The 20,979-nt window shown below is 40.2% G+C and overlaps 1 protein-coding gene across 4 annotated transcripts in view; it reads right to left on the minus strand.

Moving 5' to 3' along the window:
* Window positions 1-20,979, minus strand: part of TRIO (trio Rho guanine nucleotide exchange factor) — a 256,719-nt gene that overhangs the window by 18,263 nt on the left and 217,477 nt on the right. For 3 of the 4 annotated variants that reach the window (XM_075052204.1, XM_075052206.1, XM_075052207.1), the window contains exons 35-47: window positions 17,439-17,731; window positions 15,543-15,713; window positions 11,458-11,553; window positions 9,208-9,356; window positions 8,394-8,460; window positions 6,852-6,955; window positions 6,145-6,214; window positions 3,969-4,058; window positions 3,253-3,345; window positions 2,561-2,611; window positions 2,263-2,340; window positions 1,223-1,414; window positions 179-356 (exon numbers count right to left, since the gene is read on the minus strand). In XM_075052204.1, the coding sequence (XP_074908305.1) occupies window positions 179-356; window positions 1,223-1,414; window positions 2,263-2,340; window positions 2,561-2,611; window positions 3,253-3,345; window positions 3,969-4,058; window positions 6,145-6,214; window positions 6,852-6,955; window positions 8,394-8,460; window positions 9,208-9,356; window positions 11,458-11,553; window positions 15,543-15,713; window positions 17,439-17,731 (1,632 nt within the window). The remainder of the gene's footprint in view (window positions 1-178; window positions 357-1,222; window positions 1,415-2,262; window positions 2,341-2,560; window positions 2,612-3,252; window positions 3,346-3,968; window positions 4,059-6,144; window positions 6,215-6,851; window positions 6,956-8,393; window positions 8,461-9,207; window positions 9,357-11,457; window positions 11,554-15,542; window positions 15,714-17,438; window positions 17,732-20,979) is intronic. The other variant, XM_075052205.1, reaches the window with a different exon arrangement.

The raw sequence follows: 20,979 nt of genomic DNA on the forward strand, positions 1-20,979 counted from the left end.
TACCGCTCTTACAATAAATGCTAGCATCTGTTCTGAAGCAGAAATGCGGCACATATCCCCCAACTGTTCTGTATTAGCTCAGGAAAAAGGAAACTTGCAAAACGTCTCAAAGCCAAGAAACAACAGATGAGAGAGAAGTCGTTCAATTATGAACTTTTAGTGAGAGGAAATAATTTACCATTTAAAAAGTTGCGCTGGTTTTCCAAAATTTGGTTAATTTCGTGGATCCATAACTGGCGGACTCCTGGACTGGCAGAATGCAAAATAAAGGTCTCCGTGACATCGCCCGTTCTTGATGTTAGTGCAAATTTACATGGATCGCTGTCCACATTTTCCTCCAGGGAAAGGCAACTCACCTTCACAAAAAAAAAAAAAAAAAAAAGAGAATTTACTTCATGTATTTTATGAGAAACATACCTCTAAAATCTCTTGCTTAGGAGCTCAGAGTCAGATCTTCAAATGATGACCATTCCTTCCTTCAGGAAAGTAATACCATGAAATGAAGGATTACAGTAAACTAAGGATTACTGTACAGCTTACTGACACACTGTGCCTGAACAATCTCCAGCTGGTCAGTGTGGCCCAATATTCTCCATCGTCCCTCAACTCTCCCTTTGTGTTATTCAAAATGCTGAGCCTGCTATGGAGCTCTACCACAGGTCGTCTGTCCAGCCAGCACTAAACAGGATGCTCAGCTGGCAGGCAGAGCACCGAGGTGAATTAAGGGAAGCCGGGTCCACCCAAAACGCTTCACAGGGAGGGCTGGTGGCCCTAATACCATCAGGTTTTTTTCCAGGGAAAGCTTGAAGTGGAGGTGAACCCTTTGTGTTTGAGGAAGAGCTGACATGTCTAGGAAGGTGGCACTTCTTACAAATGTTACCTACACGTTTGGACTGATTTCAGCTGAAACTCAAAAGAAGGGATACATATAGAGTTATTGTCCTTATTTGCAATGACTTTGCAATGTGGTGTACCCACAGCACAGAGCTGAAGACTAACTCTTTGTGAATGCTTGTCCGGCTTTGCACAAGAACACCTGTTTTGGTAAGCTTCACGTGGGAAGCATCAGAGGTCCAAAGATTTCCGTTTATCAGAGCGAGCACAAATTCAGTAGGAAGTAATTTCAGGAAATGACTGTCACTAGTGACTCCACACTGAATCAGAAACTGTTACCTTAGCAGAGTTTGTGCAGGGGACGCAAAGGCTCACACACAACAGTTACCTTGATGCTGTTTTTAAACAAGAATCCGGGCATGGAGAAACCTTTCTTTTTATCTAGCAGCTCACTGAAAATGACAATCTGCTCAAACAGGAAGACCCGTCTCTCCTTGCAGCGTGGCAGAAGTCCTGTGTCCTGGTCTGTAACCAAGAATGTGTCCTGGAGCAGGAGCTTGCCCTGGGCTACGATTTTACCCTAAACACAGAGGCAAGTGGAAACGCATTTAGTGCAGTTCTTCATTTCTCCTCCCAATCAACCTTTCCGAGTAGCTGTTCATGCCAAAATAGCTTTGTATATTTCCCAAATTCTGCATGTCATTGACCATTACGTACTCATTGATCCTCCTATGCACAAGACATTCTTGTAGCCTTTCTCAAAAAACAAACATCATCAAGAAAAAAAAACCCCCAAATCCACTCCACCCTTTTCAATTCATACTGCAGTTTAAGGCTTTTAACACTATGGCTTTCATCTCTCTGTTCTCAGTAACTTCCACAGTAACTTGTATATTCTTCCCAAGTCTTCCAGGGTGCCGAAAGGGGAAGAATTCAAGTTCATACCCGTGTTGGAGAGCGGAAAGGGCTTTACAAGAAGAACATGTGACTAGCATCTGGCTGATGCGTACTGCTTCAACAGCCAATTTCTGTCCCTTCTAGACTTCACAAAACAAGGGCTACAGTTGCCTCAGGTACTTTACCGACCGTAGCAACTTCTCCTTCTTCTACACTACTGAAGCCAGACCTGCTTACCTGCTGATAACTGATTAGTTCACTATTTTGCAAGTCATCAGTCAATAAGGGAACCGTAATAACACCAGAGCTTCCTAGATTTTGCAGAAGGACTTACCTAGCGTGACTGACACAATGGGTAAAGTTTCCCAGGAAAAAGTCCTTGGCAGGGCTAAGACTTGATTTTTCATTTACTGCTTTTTGCACCAGCTAATCATAGTGAGGGAGCACCCCACCTCATTTCTCCCCATGACATTAATGGTTAATTTCTAGAGAACCTGACAAAAACTCTAAGCAAAACTGCAGCCAACTTACATCAAATCCTTGCAGGCGGCCAACATTCATCATGTCATTACACCGTTTTGGTACTATACACATGACCTCTACAGCTCTCTGTTCAAGACAAATAAAAAGTCAAAGCTTTATTTTCCAAATGACTTAGCAGCATAAAATTTTGTTTCACTTGCTATAGTTGCTTTAGAACAGAAATGTGAAAAGTAAACACTTCTAATCACATTCTCAAGAAGATCAGAAAAGGAAAGTGACTGTGTCAAAACAAGAGAAGTTCAGAGTAAAGAGCATTCAAATCACTAAGAGAAAATGTCTCAAGTACCTCTAGTTCTGTTGTGTCAAGATTAGCTTTTTTAGAATATTTGAGGAAGTCCTGAAAAAGGAAAAAAACCAATATAAGCGCTTTTCTCTTTAATCAGCAGAGAAATCTTAGAAAATCTGAACTTGCTATCCTCTGTCAGAGAATGACAGACTGCAGAAGACACATAGAAAAATTTTCTTTTTAAAGCTTCTTGCTGGGTGCTTTCCCCTTCTTGTTTTTTAAGATTTAGTCACTATTTTGATTTATCTCATACAAGAACATGTATTAAGGCAATGACCTCTGTGATACACAGGGTTGCTCTTCAGTAAACTTTTATGTGATATTAAAATGATTGCAGGTGTAGACTGGGAAAGTTGGGATGAGTCCCAACAACTCGTATCACATTTACATCTGAAAACAGTTGGGAGATCCCTCTCCCTTTCATCTGACATTGGTACAAATTCTAAACATTTCCATGTCACTGACTTGAGTACATTTGGTCTTTAACTGTTAAACGAAAAAGCAAAATTCTGCCCAAGCTCTTTACTGCAATTTTTATAACTATCTGAATATGCTCAGAAAACAATCATATGACACTGCTTACAAATCTGGGTTCTGTTTGGGAGGAGGGTGGAAAAGCATCAGCAATATTTCAAAAAGAAAACATATCCATTAACACATATATTACATCATTCATCTCAACATCACTTCACCTTTAGTAACAGCTGGTATTTCATAATTCTCTGCACAGGTTTTATTAGCAAGTCTGTGAGCTGAAGTCTGTGGCCCAGGCGTTGCTTTAGATCCTGAGGTTGCAAAACAAACATTTTTTTGTTCATTCAGTCAGAAACAACTTTGTTTTGTTGAGTTAGAAACACAGGAAGATATATCACTGTTAATGGCTATCAGAGCAGATATTGCCAGAAGTCAGAGCAGAATCTAATCTTCAGTTAGCAAAAGCTGGAGTCCTTCCCCTGATCTGTATCAGCTTTGTTTCCAAAGTATTCCCCTCTCTGCGCATCTTCCCTATCTTTTTTTGAAAAGGTTATATAGTGAAACGTAATTTTGCAATCACAGGCTGTATATAGACTATTTTTGACAGTGATCTTTGCTCATCCAAAACTGCCACTTCATATAAAAAGCATTGTTAACTGCCTGGGCTAGGGCTAGGGAGGATGAGACTCTACTGATAAATTAATATCTTATAACTAAACTTTAGTTTTCTTCCCCTAGAGATTAATGCATCTCTAGGACCCTGTATCAGACTTCAGAAATCAGAACAGAAATGGCAAGAAATTATCATTTAAAACAGTAACAACGATATGTGCTGCCTTTTTTTTGTTTCGTTTTGTTTTGTTCAACAGATCTGATAACGCTTATGATTTGTACACACCCTTCACCTTGCGTATATCCTCTCTCAGGAACTTACCTCAAAAAACGTATCAATGTATTCTGAGACAATGTGCTCAGACTTTGGTTTGTTTTGGCAGTAAACTATGTACATGTGCAACCTTCTCTCCTAGAGGAACAAAGATAGAGAATGATACATCATCATCAAGAAAAAAAAACATGCCAGATTGAAATGGAGTAGTATTTTAAGAAGTACAGCTGTTCCAAAGTATGAACTTAAAAAGGTCCTTTGGAGAAAAAGAAGCAGCTACATATGCAGAAATTACAGATCTGAAAACACATTTATTTGGGAATATCACAATGATTTAAGAAAGGCAACATAAGTCAAAAAATTGCCACAGTTATAAATACTCCCGAACAACAGGTGTTTAGAGATGATAGCTCAGCCCGTCCCACAACAAAATTAACTATGAAAATAGTAATCTTTTTCTTTTAGCAAGAGCAATGGATGGAGCCTTTGAAATGTCATTCTTGTTTATTTAATTTTAATAATCTGATTATTATTCTGGCATATTAGAATAATGACCTCCTCCTGTTCAGCTGTACAGAGTAGTTAGGAGAAACCTCTGAAGTCTTCTCTTCAGTGTTAGCTGTCCTATTGCAGTTTGAGTGGGGACATAGGTGATGTAGCCTGGAAATGGTGGTGCTAGTATTTTTTAACTCTGATTCTGTATTTTGTGCATGTGCTTTAAACACCAAGGCAACAAAGAAAAAAGAGAGAGAGCACAACTTCAGCCTTTAAGATTCATTCTTGATTACTGACCTTGCTGGTTGAGAAACACAGACATACCATATGTGTTTATTACCTACTCCAAAATCCTTCTTATTGTTTTGCTAGGATCAGTCTGCCATTAGAGGCTTTGCTGCTCAGAGACTTATGGAGTACTGACCAGTGAAGACAAATGGAAAGCAAAAAGGAAGAATAAGATGGAGATTGAAAAGGACACAGAACATGATTAAGAGCTGGAACTGAATCGTCATGGTCTAGCTGATAGTCAGGGTTTTGCTAGAGGATGTTGTAAGAGCATCACAGCTTGCCTTTCCATCTGGAGTGGTAAGGGTGCCTTTCAAAGACAACTCAGTCACAAGTACACCGGGAGAAAGTAAAACAGCAATCAGAAACAGGGAGAGTTACTTCCTCCAGGTTTCCCATTTTACCAGTGCCAGAACTCTCCCCTCTCCCCGTGCCTTTTTTAAAAAAAATAAAATAATAATCCCTCAGAAATGAAACAGCTCATTCCTCCTCATTAGTCCAGGAATTAGTTCTGGCTTCCAGTGTTGCTGTTCCATTAACGTTTGGTTCTGTGCTCTTTTGCTACCCTGGTATTGACTTCAAACACAGACCTCAGGGAAAATCTGAAACCCATTAAATCTGCTTTAATCCAGTCTGTCTTCAGTCTTTGCACACTTGTGCAAACGATCATGTTTAGCGGGCAAGTTTCCCTTCTGCTATCTTGTGTGATTTGGAGTACCTTGAGATGTCATCTCAAACAGATATTAAATTGCATTTCTACACAAAGAGACACCAAAATGATTGACTAGTGGCATGTCTGATGTGTCCTGAATTTTGATATCTAGTTTCCAAATAACTAGTTTATCCGATTTCTTTCCAAAGTATTATAATATCCACATGTATCACATGGTCATTCCTTTTAATAAACAAGTGAAGAGTGGAAAACCAGGGACTTGTATAAAGCTATAAAGGGTACTGTGTTGGACTAAAATGAAACATCTTCAATTTCTAGCACTCTCAATTCCTTCCTCAAGTGAAGAGGGAGGATTCTCAACCGCTACTGTGATTCTCAGAAGGGGAAAGGATACAGAATGCGCTGAAACTGGAAGGAAGAATGAGCCTCTTTCCTATTTTTGTCTCCTATGTTCCCTGGTACTGCATGGATATCTGGGATTAGAAGGCAGGTGTCATATGAAATGACAACTGCCTTGCACAGAACTGGAGCTGAATTGAGAAATGGGACCCTCATTCATATTTTCGCTCCACAGGAAGATATTGGGGAGAAAAACTAGAGCATTTAGTCTATTTATAAGCTCTTATAAGCTATCTCTCCACCTCTTACAGTGATGAGTATTTTATAACACTTTCTTAACCGTGTTGTACCATAGATAAATCCTTAATAATCAAACATGTTGGTCAGTAGCAGCAATAGGGGTTTGCCAACAAAGATGTTTGCACTTACATGCTTGACAAACAGAGATCCCAGCTTTTCTGGATCTTCAAGGCACTTCTCCAACTCTCCTAGAAAGAAGCTGAAAATAAACAGAATAAGTACCTTTTTCTGATAGCACACACTATAGCAACAGGTAATTGCAAGGCAAAATGGTCTTACTGCAAGGTCCACTTTGTGTCCCCTATCAGCAGCTTTGGATATTAATGTATGTCCAAAATGACACTGTTAACAGTGTAATATTTTAATACAGATCTCCAAAAGGACACACTGAATCCATGCCAAGATGAAAAAATATTGGTGTTCCTCAAGAAAATTCTTTAATTTCATATACCAATGGAAACTTTTCTCCTTCCTAGTCTGAATGCCTGAGGTGCTCATACTGCCATGCTAAGCCCTAACAAATTCTTTAGATTGAATTCTTAGAGAAAACATTTTTGAAAACAAAGCCTCAAATGATGTACAAATTTCTGTACATAATACTATCCATACTACAGATTCTCAGTTGAAGCACTTGCTATATATAAGCATCCTTGTTTAAAGCAAATCTTCATACCAACATTTTTAAGCTGAATCTACAGTATCTACAACTCAAAGCACAAGACCAACTGTATTCACCTTGTATCTGAATATTTGAGGAAAAAAAAAAATTTCTTAAAGTCAGTCTGGTATTTTTTAGGTAGAATTGTTCAGCAGACGCTTTTCAAGTTAATACGTACTCTCTGTGCCAGTCGTAAATCTGGTGAATGTTTCCAAATACAATCTTGTCTTTGCCTTTCATGTCATCAGGTACGCCATCTTCCTTCATAAGTGCCATATAACCCTGCAAGAGTCCAAGGAAATTCACTGTGAACGTTTTAACTTAAAAAAAGTGAGTTCCCTTTTAAACCCCCTTTTCCCAGAAGCTGTCCAAATTGCCCATGACAACAGCTTGCTTGGGACACAAAACCAAACCAAAAAACTGCTGCGTAACATAGCATAACATAAGAGCATAGACACAAAATATCACAAATTGGCTTGAGGTTGCCTACACGACACTGCCCGGCGCTAGAAAGATGAATTCACTCTAGCTAATTTAGCCTGTGTGAACAGACTCAAAGCGTAGAGGAAACTTCTACAGCCCTTTATTGTCTGAAGCAGCTGCAGTGCTTTGCCAGGTAGGGCTGTTACCAAGCACACGTCAGTGCTGCTGAACCGGCTTCTGCGCTCGTTTGCTCGGCGTTTCTTATTTCAGCCATCCACACTAACCCTACACCAACGTGCGCTGAGGAAGAAAGCACATGGGACTGCGCCGCATGGACTACTACTTGCAGTATGAGGAAACCGAATGCCAAAAAACCTGAACATCAATTCTATTAGCAAGCATTCTGGCTGCAGTAAAGTTCCTTTTACATTTTCTCATAGTCCCATCTTCTCTTTTTTTGGTGTACAGATAGTTGTCTCACTGTGCAATTCTATCGCATAGTTAGAGCTGGGAGTGTTTTTAAATTTTGTAATATTCACGCAACTCTATTCCTTCTGTTTTTTCCTAATACTTCTATTTCTAATTAGCCAGGTGTGGTTTTAGTTTGCAAAGTTTATGTTTTGGTGTCTAGCGTTTTCACCAGGAATCACCTGTTCATAGCCTTCCAATGCACCCTTTAAACACTGTAAAAAGGCCACCACAACGCCAATCTTTATTTCCCTCCCTCCCTTTAAAACAGAGTTTAAGAATTGACCCTTGTTAGGCAGAAATTCACTGTCACACTCATTGTCTCTACTCTTCCAAATGCATTTTGTTGACAGCTGAAGACCGAAGGGAGATGCGTGAGGTTACCTCATTTTGCAGAAGAGGAAACTAGGAAGTCTAAGAGAAGCCCAGCAGACGGAGAGGAAGCAAGTCTTTCAAATCCAGGATAGTTGCTCTATACGCTGAGCGACAATGCTTTTAATTTAGTTGCACTAAATAAAACCAACTAGTCTCAGATACCATTAGGCCAGAGGTAGCGATCTTAAAAAATGACAGAGCTACACTCCTTACAAGAACAATAAGGTGGCACACAGTAACAGAAAGAAACAAGGCAGTAAGATTTTGATGCAATATTTCTAATATGTTAAAAGCCGGCAGGAGGGAAAACTCAGGATGCAAACATTCATATTTTCAGTTTCTTCCTGTGTTTTGTTTTGAAAAAAATTGTGAGGTTCAAGCTACACAGCTGGTCAGTACCATATTTAAAAAAAAAAAAAAAAAAAAAAATCAAGAGAATGAAAAAACATCATACCTCAACTACATAGCCCAGATCTCGTACATAATCTCGCTCTGTCTCCACTAATTCCTGTAAGACATAGCTACAATGGAAAGAAAATGGTGAACACATATTTCATTAAAAAATGAAACCGATTCTTAAAGAGGATTAATGGCATACAACTTTTTACACATTTGCAGTCACATATGTTTGATAAGCGGAGTTGCATAATCAATGTGAATTAATGCACATTCTTTCTAAACAAGATGCTGCTTTGACTTTGGAACTGGAGCAGGCTTGCTTTTGTTTATCTAAAGTCAGATGTTTTCTTACATGTGTCATTAAAATTAAACATTTAACTAGTGTTTAAAATAAAATGCTATTATGTCTCTGGTCTGGAGACTCTTAAGTATACAAACTGCTATTTCTACCCACAGATTTAAGCAGTTTTGAAACCAGGCATGTTTTTGTTCTACCATGGTAACATTTTACTACTACATAAAGAACTTCAGAGCGTGGTGGAACAGAACAAGGGGAATGACCAGTTTTTTGAAACCTAAGAGTCCTCTGAACATTTAAAGATCAGCATCTTCCTGAATAACTGAGACTGACATGTGACAGAAGTCAAACACAGTATGACTAAAATTAAAAATCACAGGAAATTGAAACTGCCTCTAATGTTTGAGAAAAAAATTTTTCTTTGCATAATGTGACTACATGCTTGCCACCTAACACAAGTCCTCCCCCTTTCAGACTAACAGCTTCTGCTGCCAGTTCAAAATGGATTTTTTAAACACTTCATTTCTCTCTTCAAAACACTGTAAAAAATGGAGTGAAAATATGGTCTTACTGTCGTCTTTTTAAGGAGCTGGATTTCCTTTCTTCCATCTCATCTATGGGTGATGAGGAGGAGAGAAGGGAGTTGTCTGAAGGGTTGAAGGATGGACTGCTGCTGTCACCTTGATCTACCAACAAGGAACTTGGACGGTCCTCCAGGGCCTGAGAAGGTGTTCAAGACAGACAGCAACAATGATTGCTTTCCCCTTTATTCCCAAGACACATTCACATGCAGCTGTACATGGGAACCTATGGGAGATCAATTATTGTATTGTATCTTGGCAAAGGAGGTCTCAAGCTTCCAGGAAAGCAGCCAAAAACTTGGCTTTCCAGGACAGAGAACCTAACCTTAAAGAAGCACATTTGAGATATGTCAGTCTCTTCTTCTCAGGAAAGGAAATCAGCTGGTTTGAGCAGCAAGGGCTGAAAGTCAGACTATGCTGCTCAGGATGTAAGTACTTCTATAGTGGAAGCTACACAGATGTTTGCTTATTGTCAGGAATCAAATTATATTTGTCATACTTCAGTTCTGGCATATGCAAGTTACTTTCAACAATAAATAGGACATCTTTAAAAGAGATTTTTTGGGTGTTACATTTTTTAACACAACAGAAGTGGCATTCTTTGTCAGACATTTTGTTTATCGCATTAACTAACCAAAATACTGACTTATTGAAGAAAATAATGACTTCTACACTGTCAATGTTGCTTTTGAGCGTCATGACAGTTTGGATCCTAGGAAAGAGTCCCTGTCTCTTCTGCCAGATACACCGTCTCCCTTGCATGGGCTCCACAGGCTTCTGTTCGTATAAAAGATGGAGAAATAACATGAAGAAGCTTCTATGAAATATTTATTGGACTTCTTGAATTCAAGTCCATAATCTTGGATCAAGCTACAGTTACATATCACATTTTCCTTGCATGTGATACAGCCTTTAATGCAAGACACATTTACTTCACCAGGGTGGGGTTCAGCTGTAATCTTTTTTCTTTCCCTACAAAAAGTAAAAACCCAATAATGATATGACTGGCCCAAAAACCCAGGGAAGCTGACCCTTGGCTAAAATTGTAAAATGAGAACATCTCCACCAGGGACTATATCCATGGATCATGAAGTTATATGCACTGCTAGGCCGCCTGAAAGACACACTGACTATCAAAATTTCCATTTACAAAAGCCTGTGTTGAATTTTCCCATAGATTACTTCTTATTCACACTTCTAGTGCAAAAGAAATAAAAAGCAAAGTTAATAATCTAACAGAGTGCAGTAATTCTTTCATGCAGTAACATTCAGTGAAGTTTAAGTCTTTCTGAATGAGGAAATATAAAGTAGAAATTAAAATTTCTCATTCTAGAATTCAAAGCTGCTTAAATTTAGAACAAACATGGGAAATATCAACCTCTGGTAACATGGGGCTGCCATGCTGCGATTCTCTAGTTTTCACAGCGACACTTCTACTAAGCCCAGCAGGGTCTATACTGCAAAAGCCAGACTTAAAAGTTTTGAGGGAATCACAGAATTGCTGAGACACCTCTTGAGACCATATAGTCCAATCTCCCCGCTCAAACAGGGTCAGCTAGAGCAGTGTTTCCAGGACTGGGTCAAGCTGGGTTTTGAATACGAAGGAGGGCCTCCCTGGAATTATCCTTACACCCTCTTCTTTGTCAATGAGCATCTTCAGAAACACAGAAACTTTAAAACACAAAAACTTACAAAAGCTGACACAAATTCCTCCTACTTAATTTGTTAGCAAACACTAAAAAGCAAGAAAGGAGGCACTAACATGCAAAACAGTGGTTTTACTCTTTTACTTACTTCTTCGCTATCACATTGCCTAAAGAGCAACGAGATAGCATAAATGTTTCTGTGTGAGGGCTATCTGCTTTACTGTTGAACCTCGCAAGATTTGCTATAAATTTTGTTTCAGGGATTCTTCTCATAAAGGTCTGTCGGGCTAAGGACCTGGGTCTTTGCATTCCTTTTACTAACAGGACATTTTCTTTCTACTAATAAGACATGCATTTTCTGCCGCCTCCTCTCCCTCTTTTTATTGCTTTTTGCTTCGCTACATAGCCGTTTACCTATTCAGTAAGTGCTTTTACTTACTGTGTACAAAACGACCCATACACCAACCCAGAAAGTGACTTTTGAAACTGGCATCAAGTTTTACAAGTCAAACGCATATAGCTTTTCTCTGAATAGCAAGCTGGGACTTGAAAACACAACTTCTTTAAACACATGCATCTGCCAGTCAGCCTCACCATTTTACTTTTGACGAGCTCTTCAATTGCACTGACTAATTCTGCAGCACTAGGTGTCTCGGAGCTGGTCGGCCGCACCAATAATCGAGAAGATGTCTGTGCAATGACACAAAGGAAGGAGAATCCCAGAGTTAGCCTGGTTCTTGCTCAAGGATCAAGAGACTTCCTTCACTTCTCTGTCAGACAAAGGCACCCGACAATAACCGTCAGTGTACAGAACACTGAGATCATCCCTTCCAACTTGGGCAACTGGAATTGGAAATTTTAAGTAACCCCCCAGAAGTTAAATGCTGGGATAAAAATTCCTGTTCCTACATGCAACAGAAGTCAAGGAAATATCCTTCATCTTGCTGATTACGGTAATGCTTGACAAATAGCTATAAAAATCGCCTGAGCCGACCAAATGGACAACAAACAGTTTGGTAATGTATTTTATTGCTGGTTAAACAAAGCAACAACTGCAGAACAGTAACAGGAACCAAGAAGACTTGAAATAAAGGAGGAAGCATCATTAAGCTAGGAAAAAATACGCCAGTAACTCAGGGGCATTTACTTTTCTAAAGGAGCTGGGGTATATTGCCCAGATTCAGAGGGGAAATTGAGCTCACCATTCCTTGGGCCATCCATTTTCCCCAATGGCATGTGTAGACCACAGAAGATCTCTGGCCTCATACGCTATAAAATGCCAGTTTATAGATACAACTGAAGGTAAAAGGTGTTCACAGTAAAGGATTCTGGGAGAGGGCCATTAAACTCAGCCTCAGTAATTTGCAAACAGAGTTGTTTGCATATTACATTTATCATTAAATAACTGGAAAGTGGAAACAGGGTGTAATATGAATGTTACTTCATATTACGAACAGCACATTGGACGTCAGGTAGCACAGGGTGAGCTGTCCTGCAAATATTTCCAACAAACTGGACAAAGAAATGGCACGTATAATGACTTAACACAAGAGGTTCTGCTCAAATCAAGCATGGGTTTAACAAGGCTCCCCATAAGTCAATGCAAAAAAAGAATATACAGATTTTAGGTCGTTTGCCTTGTATTCGCCTTATTCGGAAAGGAAAACAGGGGTTGGGTAAGCAAAGGAAATGCAGACAACTTTAAATGGAAAGATACGGGAACTGAGCCAAAGCAGAGACAGAACACAAGTCAACATAATGCTGCATCAGAGTTTACAAAAAGAGAAAACAAAAAGCAAAAATAATTAGTTTCATATTAACATAACTGATCTTGAAACTTTAATACTGCTTATCCAAAAATTAAATGCAAACAACTTGTAAACTGCCATCAAATGCAAATCCATGAAGTGTGCAATGATTCTACTGAACAGAAGAATGCATACTGTGCAGATGAGCTCTTAGGGGAGAAAATGGTTGTGTTATTTAGTGATATTAGACAAATCAGCACGGCCTCGCGCATGACGTTTGCATGCGCACCAAAACCTGAGCAATCCCACAGCTAACGTGCCTTTTAGGCAATCGTATGCTCCTGACACCTGACTGTTAACCAGGTTTTCCAAAGCTGTGCTTGTATGCGGGTTTTCACTTGGGATGCGGAGCTCAGCTTAGCCTTACAAAACACTGGCAGGTCAAGGTCCCTTCTCTCCGTTATTGCTCTATGGGACTATATGGGGTGTGACTGTTGGTAAAACTTCAGAACTGGTTGGTTTCCAGTTCGCGTGGTTGTATCGCATATTATCTGAAAAAGAAGGAGCTGCACAGATGAAGTCTGCGTGCTGACCTTCCCGATGATGTACTCTGGGAGCAGAATACATCCCTCGCCCAAAAAACAAGGAAAGGTGGAGGAAGCAACCGAGCACACGCAGGTGTGAGATGCTGCTGGAGCCCACAGCGGGCTGGGGAGGGAGGGAGAAACCCAGCGAGCAAGGAGTTTCCAGCACGGAGCTTAGACCAGGAGCCCTGGAGAAGAAGACATGCTCGCAGTGAGGCACAGATGAAAGCCAAGCCTCTGAGGTCACGGAAAGGAGGAGACATTCCTTGGGATCCAGAGGAGCTGAGCAACCCAAGAAACCACCAAGCGTGGCAGGAATGTGAAGGAGGACTCCACCCAGAAGGCGGACAACCGGGAATTCTTGGCAAGCCTTTTATTAATCAGTAACTCCATCGACAGAGCCAACTGACTTCTGCTGGGTAAAACTTTGCTCTGGCTTCTTGCTCCTGCATTCCAATAAGGCATTTGCTTTAGGAAACTGGTGGTATGTCTTGGTGCGTGGACTTCAGGGAGGCACACACAACCTCCCAGGCTGCCACACAAAGGGACTTTTTTGCCTCCCACCATGCAGTAGGACAGATATTGCACAAAAACAACACACCACTGAAGAATCACTATTTAGACGTTTTGAAAAATTATGGCATAATATTAACTTTACCAAATTTTAACTTCTCAGGAGTCTTCTCTAGAATGTCATCTAAGCTACTTTACAAACTGTCCCAACATGTTTTTACTGCAGTGGGTGCATGTTCACCTCTTAAGAAGTGAAAGTAAAATTTATGGGGGATTGGAAGCTACTCAAACCGCTTACTCTGCTGTGGTAAGGGTCTGACTTTGCACCAGAAATACAGAAGTGAGCAGACACTAACTTATAAGCATATCCCTTCACATAACTCTTCTTGCTGTGTAAAGAGAACTATATAAGCAAAATCCATTCTTCCCTGATGAACTTTCTATAAGACTTGCATATCAAGTTTTTGTATCACTGAAGGAACATGCAAATATGGCAGCTTATCAGCAGGAACTTTAACATATTTTCACCAACATTATTCTTATTCTACTTCTAAGCCTCAAACTGAGATTATTATTTTCTAGCAACGAAATATTCTCTCAGGTCTAAAGGTTGGCCTAGTTTTGCTTGTTTTGTTTCAGGAATATTTCCCAATATATTAACTCCCCAACTCATATATTATACTTTTTCAGTTCAGAAAACACGTAGGAATTAAATACACATAGAGCATGGGAGCCAGCGATTTTGATCCTACAAATGATAGCTTCAGGGATGAACGAGATCCCCACTGAAAGGCAGTGTTTTTAAAAGGAAGAAAAAAACCCAGAAATAAATAAGTTCAGCCAAAGTTATCAGTAACATCTGCATCACTGAGAACAGTAAGTAACCAGCTACATAATCCACTAACAATATTCAGTGCTATAGATTACAAAGGTTAAAATTTTTAGCAGCAAAACAGGAAGAAAACAGTAATGTGCATATTTGCTGCACAAGTCCAGACTGTTTCCATTCTAAAAACCTCAATCTCCAGGCTTGATACTTGTCCCCTAAATGTTTGATCCAGGCTGAAAATCGAACTGAACCCTCTCAAGGTATGAACATTATAACATTAAAGAAGAACAGATAATATGCAAGTAAGGTCTCCTTCATGCAGTTACTACCTACATCCAGAATTTCATCACTGATGTAAAATTTTTACCCTCAACTTTAACATGCCTTTGTTTGTAAAAAGCAGCTGGATTATTACCCTTATTTGGATATTAACTTCTTAGTAGACATTTTTCTTAGGCACCCCCACCCCCCATAAAAAAAACCCCAAACCACCACCTTAGAGTTGATGTGAACAGCTCCTTCTGCTAAGGCATGTACATAGAAATTTTTTTCCCCTGAACTGAGGCTATCCAAAATAGTAGGGCTTGGTGAACAGTCTGTGATCTAAAAAAGGTATGTATGACTGTTAACTTCTCCAGATAAACTTTACGTGCACGTAGTATTTTAACCTCAGTACCCAAAGGTATGATTATAAAACAATTGCATTCTAATCACTCAATAAGGCATCAAACAGATGTAAATAGGCCTGCAAACACACAAAGCTGCCCTTTTCCACATTTAAAGTGCTAGTAGAAAAATTTCTGCACTTGTGCTTTCAAAACAGAGAAGCATTTAACTCTGTCCACAGAAAACCCTTTTCGTGTTGTCTGAAGTGCCATAGTGACCGCTTCTGCCTACCATAAAGCTGTATTACGTACATTGCAGAGACTTTTGGAGACAGAAGAAAGATTTGCGCAAAGAGAGGTTCTCTCAACGCGTGAAGCCTTCCCCGCTTTCTCCTCCTACCTTGTCATCCTGCGAGTCGGGCTGGAGAAGGCTGTGCTGCTGAATTGCCATCGGCGGAGGAAGTGGTACAGCGTCCGCTCCCTCTTCGCCTTCCTCCTCTCCGCAGCTCTGCATGCCTGAAGAGGATGACTTGGAAAGGGTGCCACTGCTCAGCCCCTCGTTCCGACCTCTCTGTAAATAAAATCAAGACATTCAAGCTCTGTTAACCTTCAACAGCATGAAGCTTGTTCTCACAAGCTTGTCTTAAACAAGTCTGTTCTGTAGATTCACCTCTCTCCCAACAAGTCAAGATGATCCTACAAACACAGTGCAACTCCACAACAGAGGGGGAAAAAAGCAGATGCCAAAGATAGTTTGCAGTGTTTGGTAAAAGCAGATGGATTGAGATACTGAAAGCAAGATGTTCAGCTTGAAATTTACTACAGGGAAGTGTTACCAAAGCCACGCTTGCTTTCCAAGTTCAGTTCTATAAAGAGCCACATTCCCCTAACTTGGAAACTCAAGAACTTTGTATCTAAAGTATCAACCCTCATAGCAAAACTTGTAAAGGATATTAAAAAAACCCTATTACAACATGCAGTAGTTTGTCAGTTATTCCCTTAAAGTAGTGAGAGCAGACTGCTTGTATAATTTTTACAGTTGTGTTGAAAGACAGTCCTTCCAATCACACAAGGAACTATGATTTCAATTAGCCAAAGTTTAATGTAACTGATCTCGCAGGATAATTTAACTATCTTTAATGGAAGACAGCATAGATGGTTATTGTTTTTTCCTGACTTTAATGCACTGGCCTTAGGTTTTCCCTCACTCACAGAATTGCAGAGTAACAGATACTTCCAAAACAATGCTACAATTGCATCACGGAGGGTCTTTTTCTACAGCCTGACATTCAAGGACACAGGCCAATATTCCTTCCCAAACCACATCTCCCAATTCACCATGCTGCCAAGGCTCTAGTCTTTTCTTTCCCTACATTTACTGTATAACTTGACTGATGTTCCAAAGCTTGCAGCAAAATATGTTGGGAGCAAGAAAAAAACCAAAACAACTAAATAACTAATTGGGCATCTGAGACCACTTTTCTGTATGATAACTACCAAAACCGCTAGTCAGATTCAACCCTGGTAAAAGGGAATAACTGTATAGCATGCAAGTGGCTGTGCCCCTGGAAGCAGTAAGATGCCGTTCATTTCAGCCTGAACCACAGGTTTGTAACAGAAGAGAATTTGGCTCTGTCTGCACCTAACTGGAGGGAGACTTTGCTCATACGTGAGTTCCAGGCTCAAAAGGATGGGTGCATGTTTGTGGGAGGAAGGGAAACCTTCAGGCGATGTCTTTGGTGGCAAAATCTGGAACAGTTCACCATTTCCTTCCCTCCAATGAAAACTGCCATGTTTATTATTTGACCGATGGTAACTACCTTTTGACTCGAAGGGCCAGTAATTTTTCTGCCCTCTAACTCTTGCTCAAGGTAAAAATACAGCTTTAAGCAGTTAAACAGCTCTCCCCGTATTCTCCCTGATCCATCAACGAGGAAAGGAAAGGAAATACAAAAGGACCTGATTATTCCCAGAGCATGAAGCCCCTTTACTCACAAAGCTGCTTTCCTGAGTGGGATAAGAGAGCAAAGCCAAAGAACAACTTTTTACCCTCTCATTTCTCTTTTTTTCGACTAGAGATCCTTCCCCACAGAGCTTTACTAACACTCTCAGTGCAGAAGGGCCCAACCTGTGCCTGGCACGGTACTTACGCAGAGCACAGCAGTCATCGAGAACGAGCGCGTGGCACATGCCCCTTTGCTCAACTGCTGGACAGAGAAGACAACCTTCACCTGACGACGTTTAGTTCTTTGCAAAACATAAAAACAAGTCTCGGGAAGCTGCCCTGACCACCCACCTCTTCAACAGTTTCATCTTGTGGGGTCGCTGCGCTATCATCGGAGTCCTTCTGAGAGCCTGCGTCGGCACTTTTACGAACCTCTCTGCTCTTCTTATGCTTGTGGGCCAGTTTTTTGACGTGCCCGTCTGCTTTTCCGCTGCTAAGACGCCTCACGGGACTGGTGAGCCATTTTCTCAAAGTGTTGCCGGGGCGTTTGGGGCCCGGGGAGCTCTGGGCACCGATCATGTGGGGCTGAAGTGACGTTACCGAAGCAGGAGGACTGGCGTCATTGCTGGAGACCGAAAGGGAGTCTGGAAAAAGAACGAGGGGACCATTTTAACGCTGAACCACTGGTAAGTGAGAAACAAGGCAAAGGACATACGTAGTAACAGGTATCAGACTGGATACATGGATGAATTGGGCAGATTATTTTGAAATAACCTGGCCTTTAACGACACCACAACTATCGGTGCTCATGCTGCATGTGGCCACCCACACATAAGCAGCATTTATATGCTTACAACAGTCAAGCTTCATTAAGTCGCTCCTGCCTCAATTATAATTCATACTTACCACTGCTGACACTTATTTGACAGTGTATTAAACCCTCCATATGTCATCTAACTTTATGGAAGAATACGCTTGTTTTATCTTTTAATGTATACTGCTTTGAGCATGGACATGAAGAGTAAAAATAATTGCCTCAATGAGATAAGGAAATTATTTTTCAAACACCAAATTTTATTACAAATGCTCCAGTTACTGTCATTATTTATTTATTTCCCCTACCCTTGGGAAAAGGGGAGGAAGAATCCAGAAAATGGCTAAATGTGTGTCTTTTGCTTAAATCTTCTCAGCGTTTTGGCTGTTGTTTTGTTTGTTTTTTTTTTAAAAAGGCACAGAACATCAACGTTTAAAAGCCCATTTGCTCAAATCTCAGGATCAGCAGTACTTCTCAGCATGACAATGCCTTAAGTTCTGTAGTCAAACAAAGGACACACTTTTCTCAAGCCATCGTTACATGTGCATGAGGTCAATACTACTTTCCCACCAAGGCTCCTGTCACTTGAACTGGACCATATGCTTATGATAAACACCCACTGGTTAGCTATTGTGAGACTGCATTTCTTTTTTCCCCATGCAGCACGATGCTTTTCCCCCAGCAATTGTCTTTTCCTAAAAACATACTTTTTTGGGGGACACATCCTCTTAACACCACTCCTATGAATATTATCTATCACGAGGGTATTAACAAGACTCTCCTAGGTTGTCAAATAAGGGTTTTTTTTCCCCCCCTGTGTGTACACTTTAGTAGATAGATAGTTTATATAAGGATGACATAAATAATGTTTTGTTGAATGTTTTTACTGGTGGGAATTAAATGCAGCGCTTGTGTTCCTTCTCGAAGCTTGACACAGATGTTCAGGTCACCTCTTCTGGCAGCTCTTCCCTAAGAGGCGTATTGCCAGTCTGACCAGAGGTAGTTTGAATTTTGTAGAATAATATGGTCACACTGATGTAGCAATACACTTCACTGTAAACACCCAAATGCCTTGGATCTACACACAAGTATGTGAGCCTGCTCTGTTTCCATAGAGTATTAAGTGCAAATCATGGCTTTGAGCTGAGATGAGGAAAGAGACATAAAATGGGAATATAATAAGTTAGGACTTTTTATTTTTCCTTCACTGTTAAGCTGTTTCAAAAAAGGGCATCCTTTCCTTGGAATCCAAAATTGTGATCGATCAGGCTGTTTGTCAAGATTTTTTTGTATTCTAATAAAACCCAAGTGGCATGTGACCATTAAGACGCATCGGCTCTGATACCAAGAACTCCTGTAGCTTATACTGTACGAACACATACATAATAACTGCTATTAACCACCACTTTCATCATGTTTCCATAAAGCAGAAGATGAACAAACTTTGCAAAGCATACTTTCAGTCCAACAAGCTAGTTGCTAACACTTTAAAGCAAGTCACCCAGAATCAGGATTCATCTATGGAATTATCTTCTAGCCACAGCTGTTGCTGTGCTGTGCATGGGTAAGGAGACTTCCTATGATGCCATTAACCTGGTTTCAAGACTTTAAGTTATGGGTACTACCAAAAAGCAGATGCAGAGTTACACTAGTCGGCTTTGTCTCTAAATCTTGGGATAGCAGTGCTACAGAATTACCACTTTATTTTCTTGTTGAAGCAGGAAACATAAGGAAGAAATTAATTATCTATAACAATGGTTTTCAACTTGTAATCTGAGTATCCCTCAAGGCCCCTGGATTACTGCTTAAGGGTCCTCAGCACATACATAAGAAAAGCAAGCCTACTAGCCATCAGCATCCACATCACAACAGATTTTTTACTTTATTTAAACAAAAACAAAACAAAACAAAAAAGGCCTGCTTATGAGAAAAATTCCAAACAAAACTTGCAACCATCTGCAAGCTCTCCACAGGAATCCAAACAATCTCCTATTAAACCTCTATAAGAAGTTAGTTTGACTGCTTTGTCACCAAACTCAACTTTACCTTTGTTGTATTATGCATCTTTTAATCAGATGCCTTGTTTCAGAAATCCTAGCAAATGTCAGCTGATGGGTATTTCAGTAAATAACCTACTGCCACTCTGCTAGTGGAAGACAAAAGAGGAGAAAACAATGCTGGTGTTCCTGTAAATAAGTTTCTTAAAGCACAAACTAAATGCTTTGTTTTCAAGACTCCCGAGCTTGAAGAGGTCATAATCACTCAGCCAAGTTTTTCTTTTCATTTATACATATTTTTCCTCCCAATAATAGTCCATACAAGTTCCTTCCATACAAATAAAACAGACCACATTCACTTGTTTATTTAAAACAACAACAACAACAAAAGCAATTAAGCCTTCGCAGAAGTTCACCGTGTACTGTTTTGTCTTTTTGTATCTGCTGCATTTCTTTCTTTTACCCTTAGTCCTTTCTAAGAAAAAGGCAGCGTGGTGGTGCAGTAACTGATTGCGTAAGATTTACTTTTACATAAACATGCCTATCCCAAAGCATGTAACACGCCTGCAGTTAATAAACCCATTTTTCTTTTCATAAAACCTGTGCTCCACCTCCTCAAATTCTCACCCATCCTTTTGACAATCAACACTTACCAACTACTGAATTTCTTGTAAAACCAAGTGGTACAACGCAGAGCCCCTGAAACTGTGGGAGACAAGTATTTTTGTCTGACTGCACTTATGCTGTACCACTCCTACTCTTAACCCAAGTTGCCCAACAGTTTGTGGGCAGGAGGGAAGAGAGCAGGAAGAAATACGTACACTCTGCTCAAGAGGAGAGGATCTAAGAGACAAAACGTTAGCCAGCCATGTTTCACAGCACATACTTTAGCTGTATCCTCCCACACAGCATTAGTTTTCATTTGGCATGCAGCATGTAACTGCTTCTCATCTTCTCTTCTGCATGATTTAACATGAAGTACTTACTGAAGTATTATTAGGGCTTCAGGGAATCATAAAAGTGGACAAAGTGTAAGTAGTACACCAAAATGATAGCATTGTTCCACTTTGCTCTTTGAAGC

This window comes from Buteo buteo, chromosome 20 (genome assembly GCF_964188355.1).
Source record: "Buteo buteo chromosome 20, bButBut1.hap1.1, whole genome shotgun sequence".
NCBI lineage: Eukaryota > Metazoa > Chordata > Aves > Accipitriformes > Accipitridae > Buteo > Buteo buteo.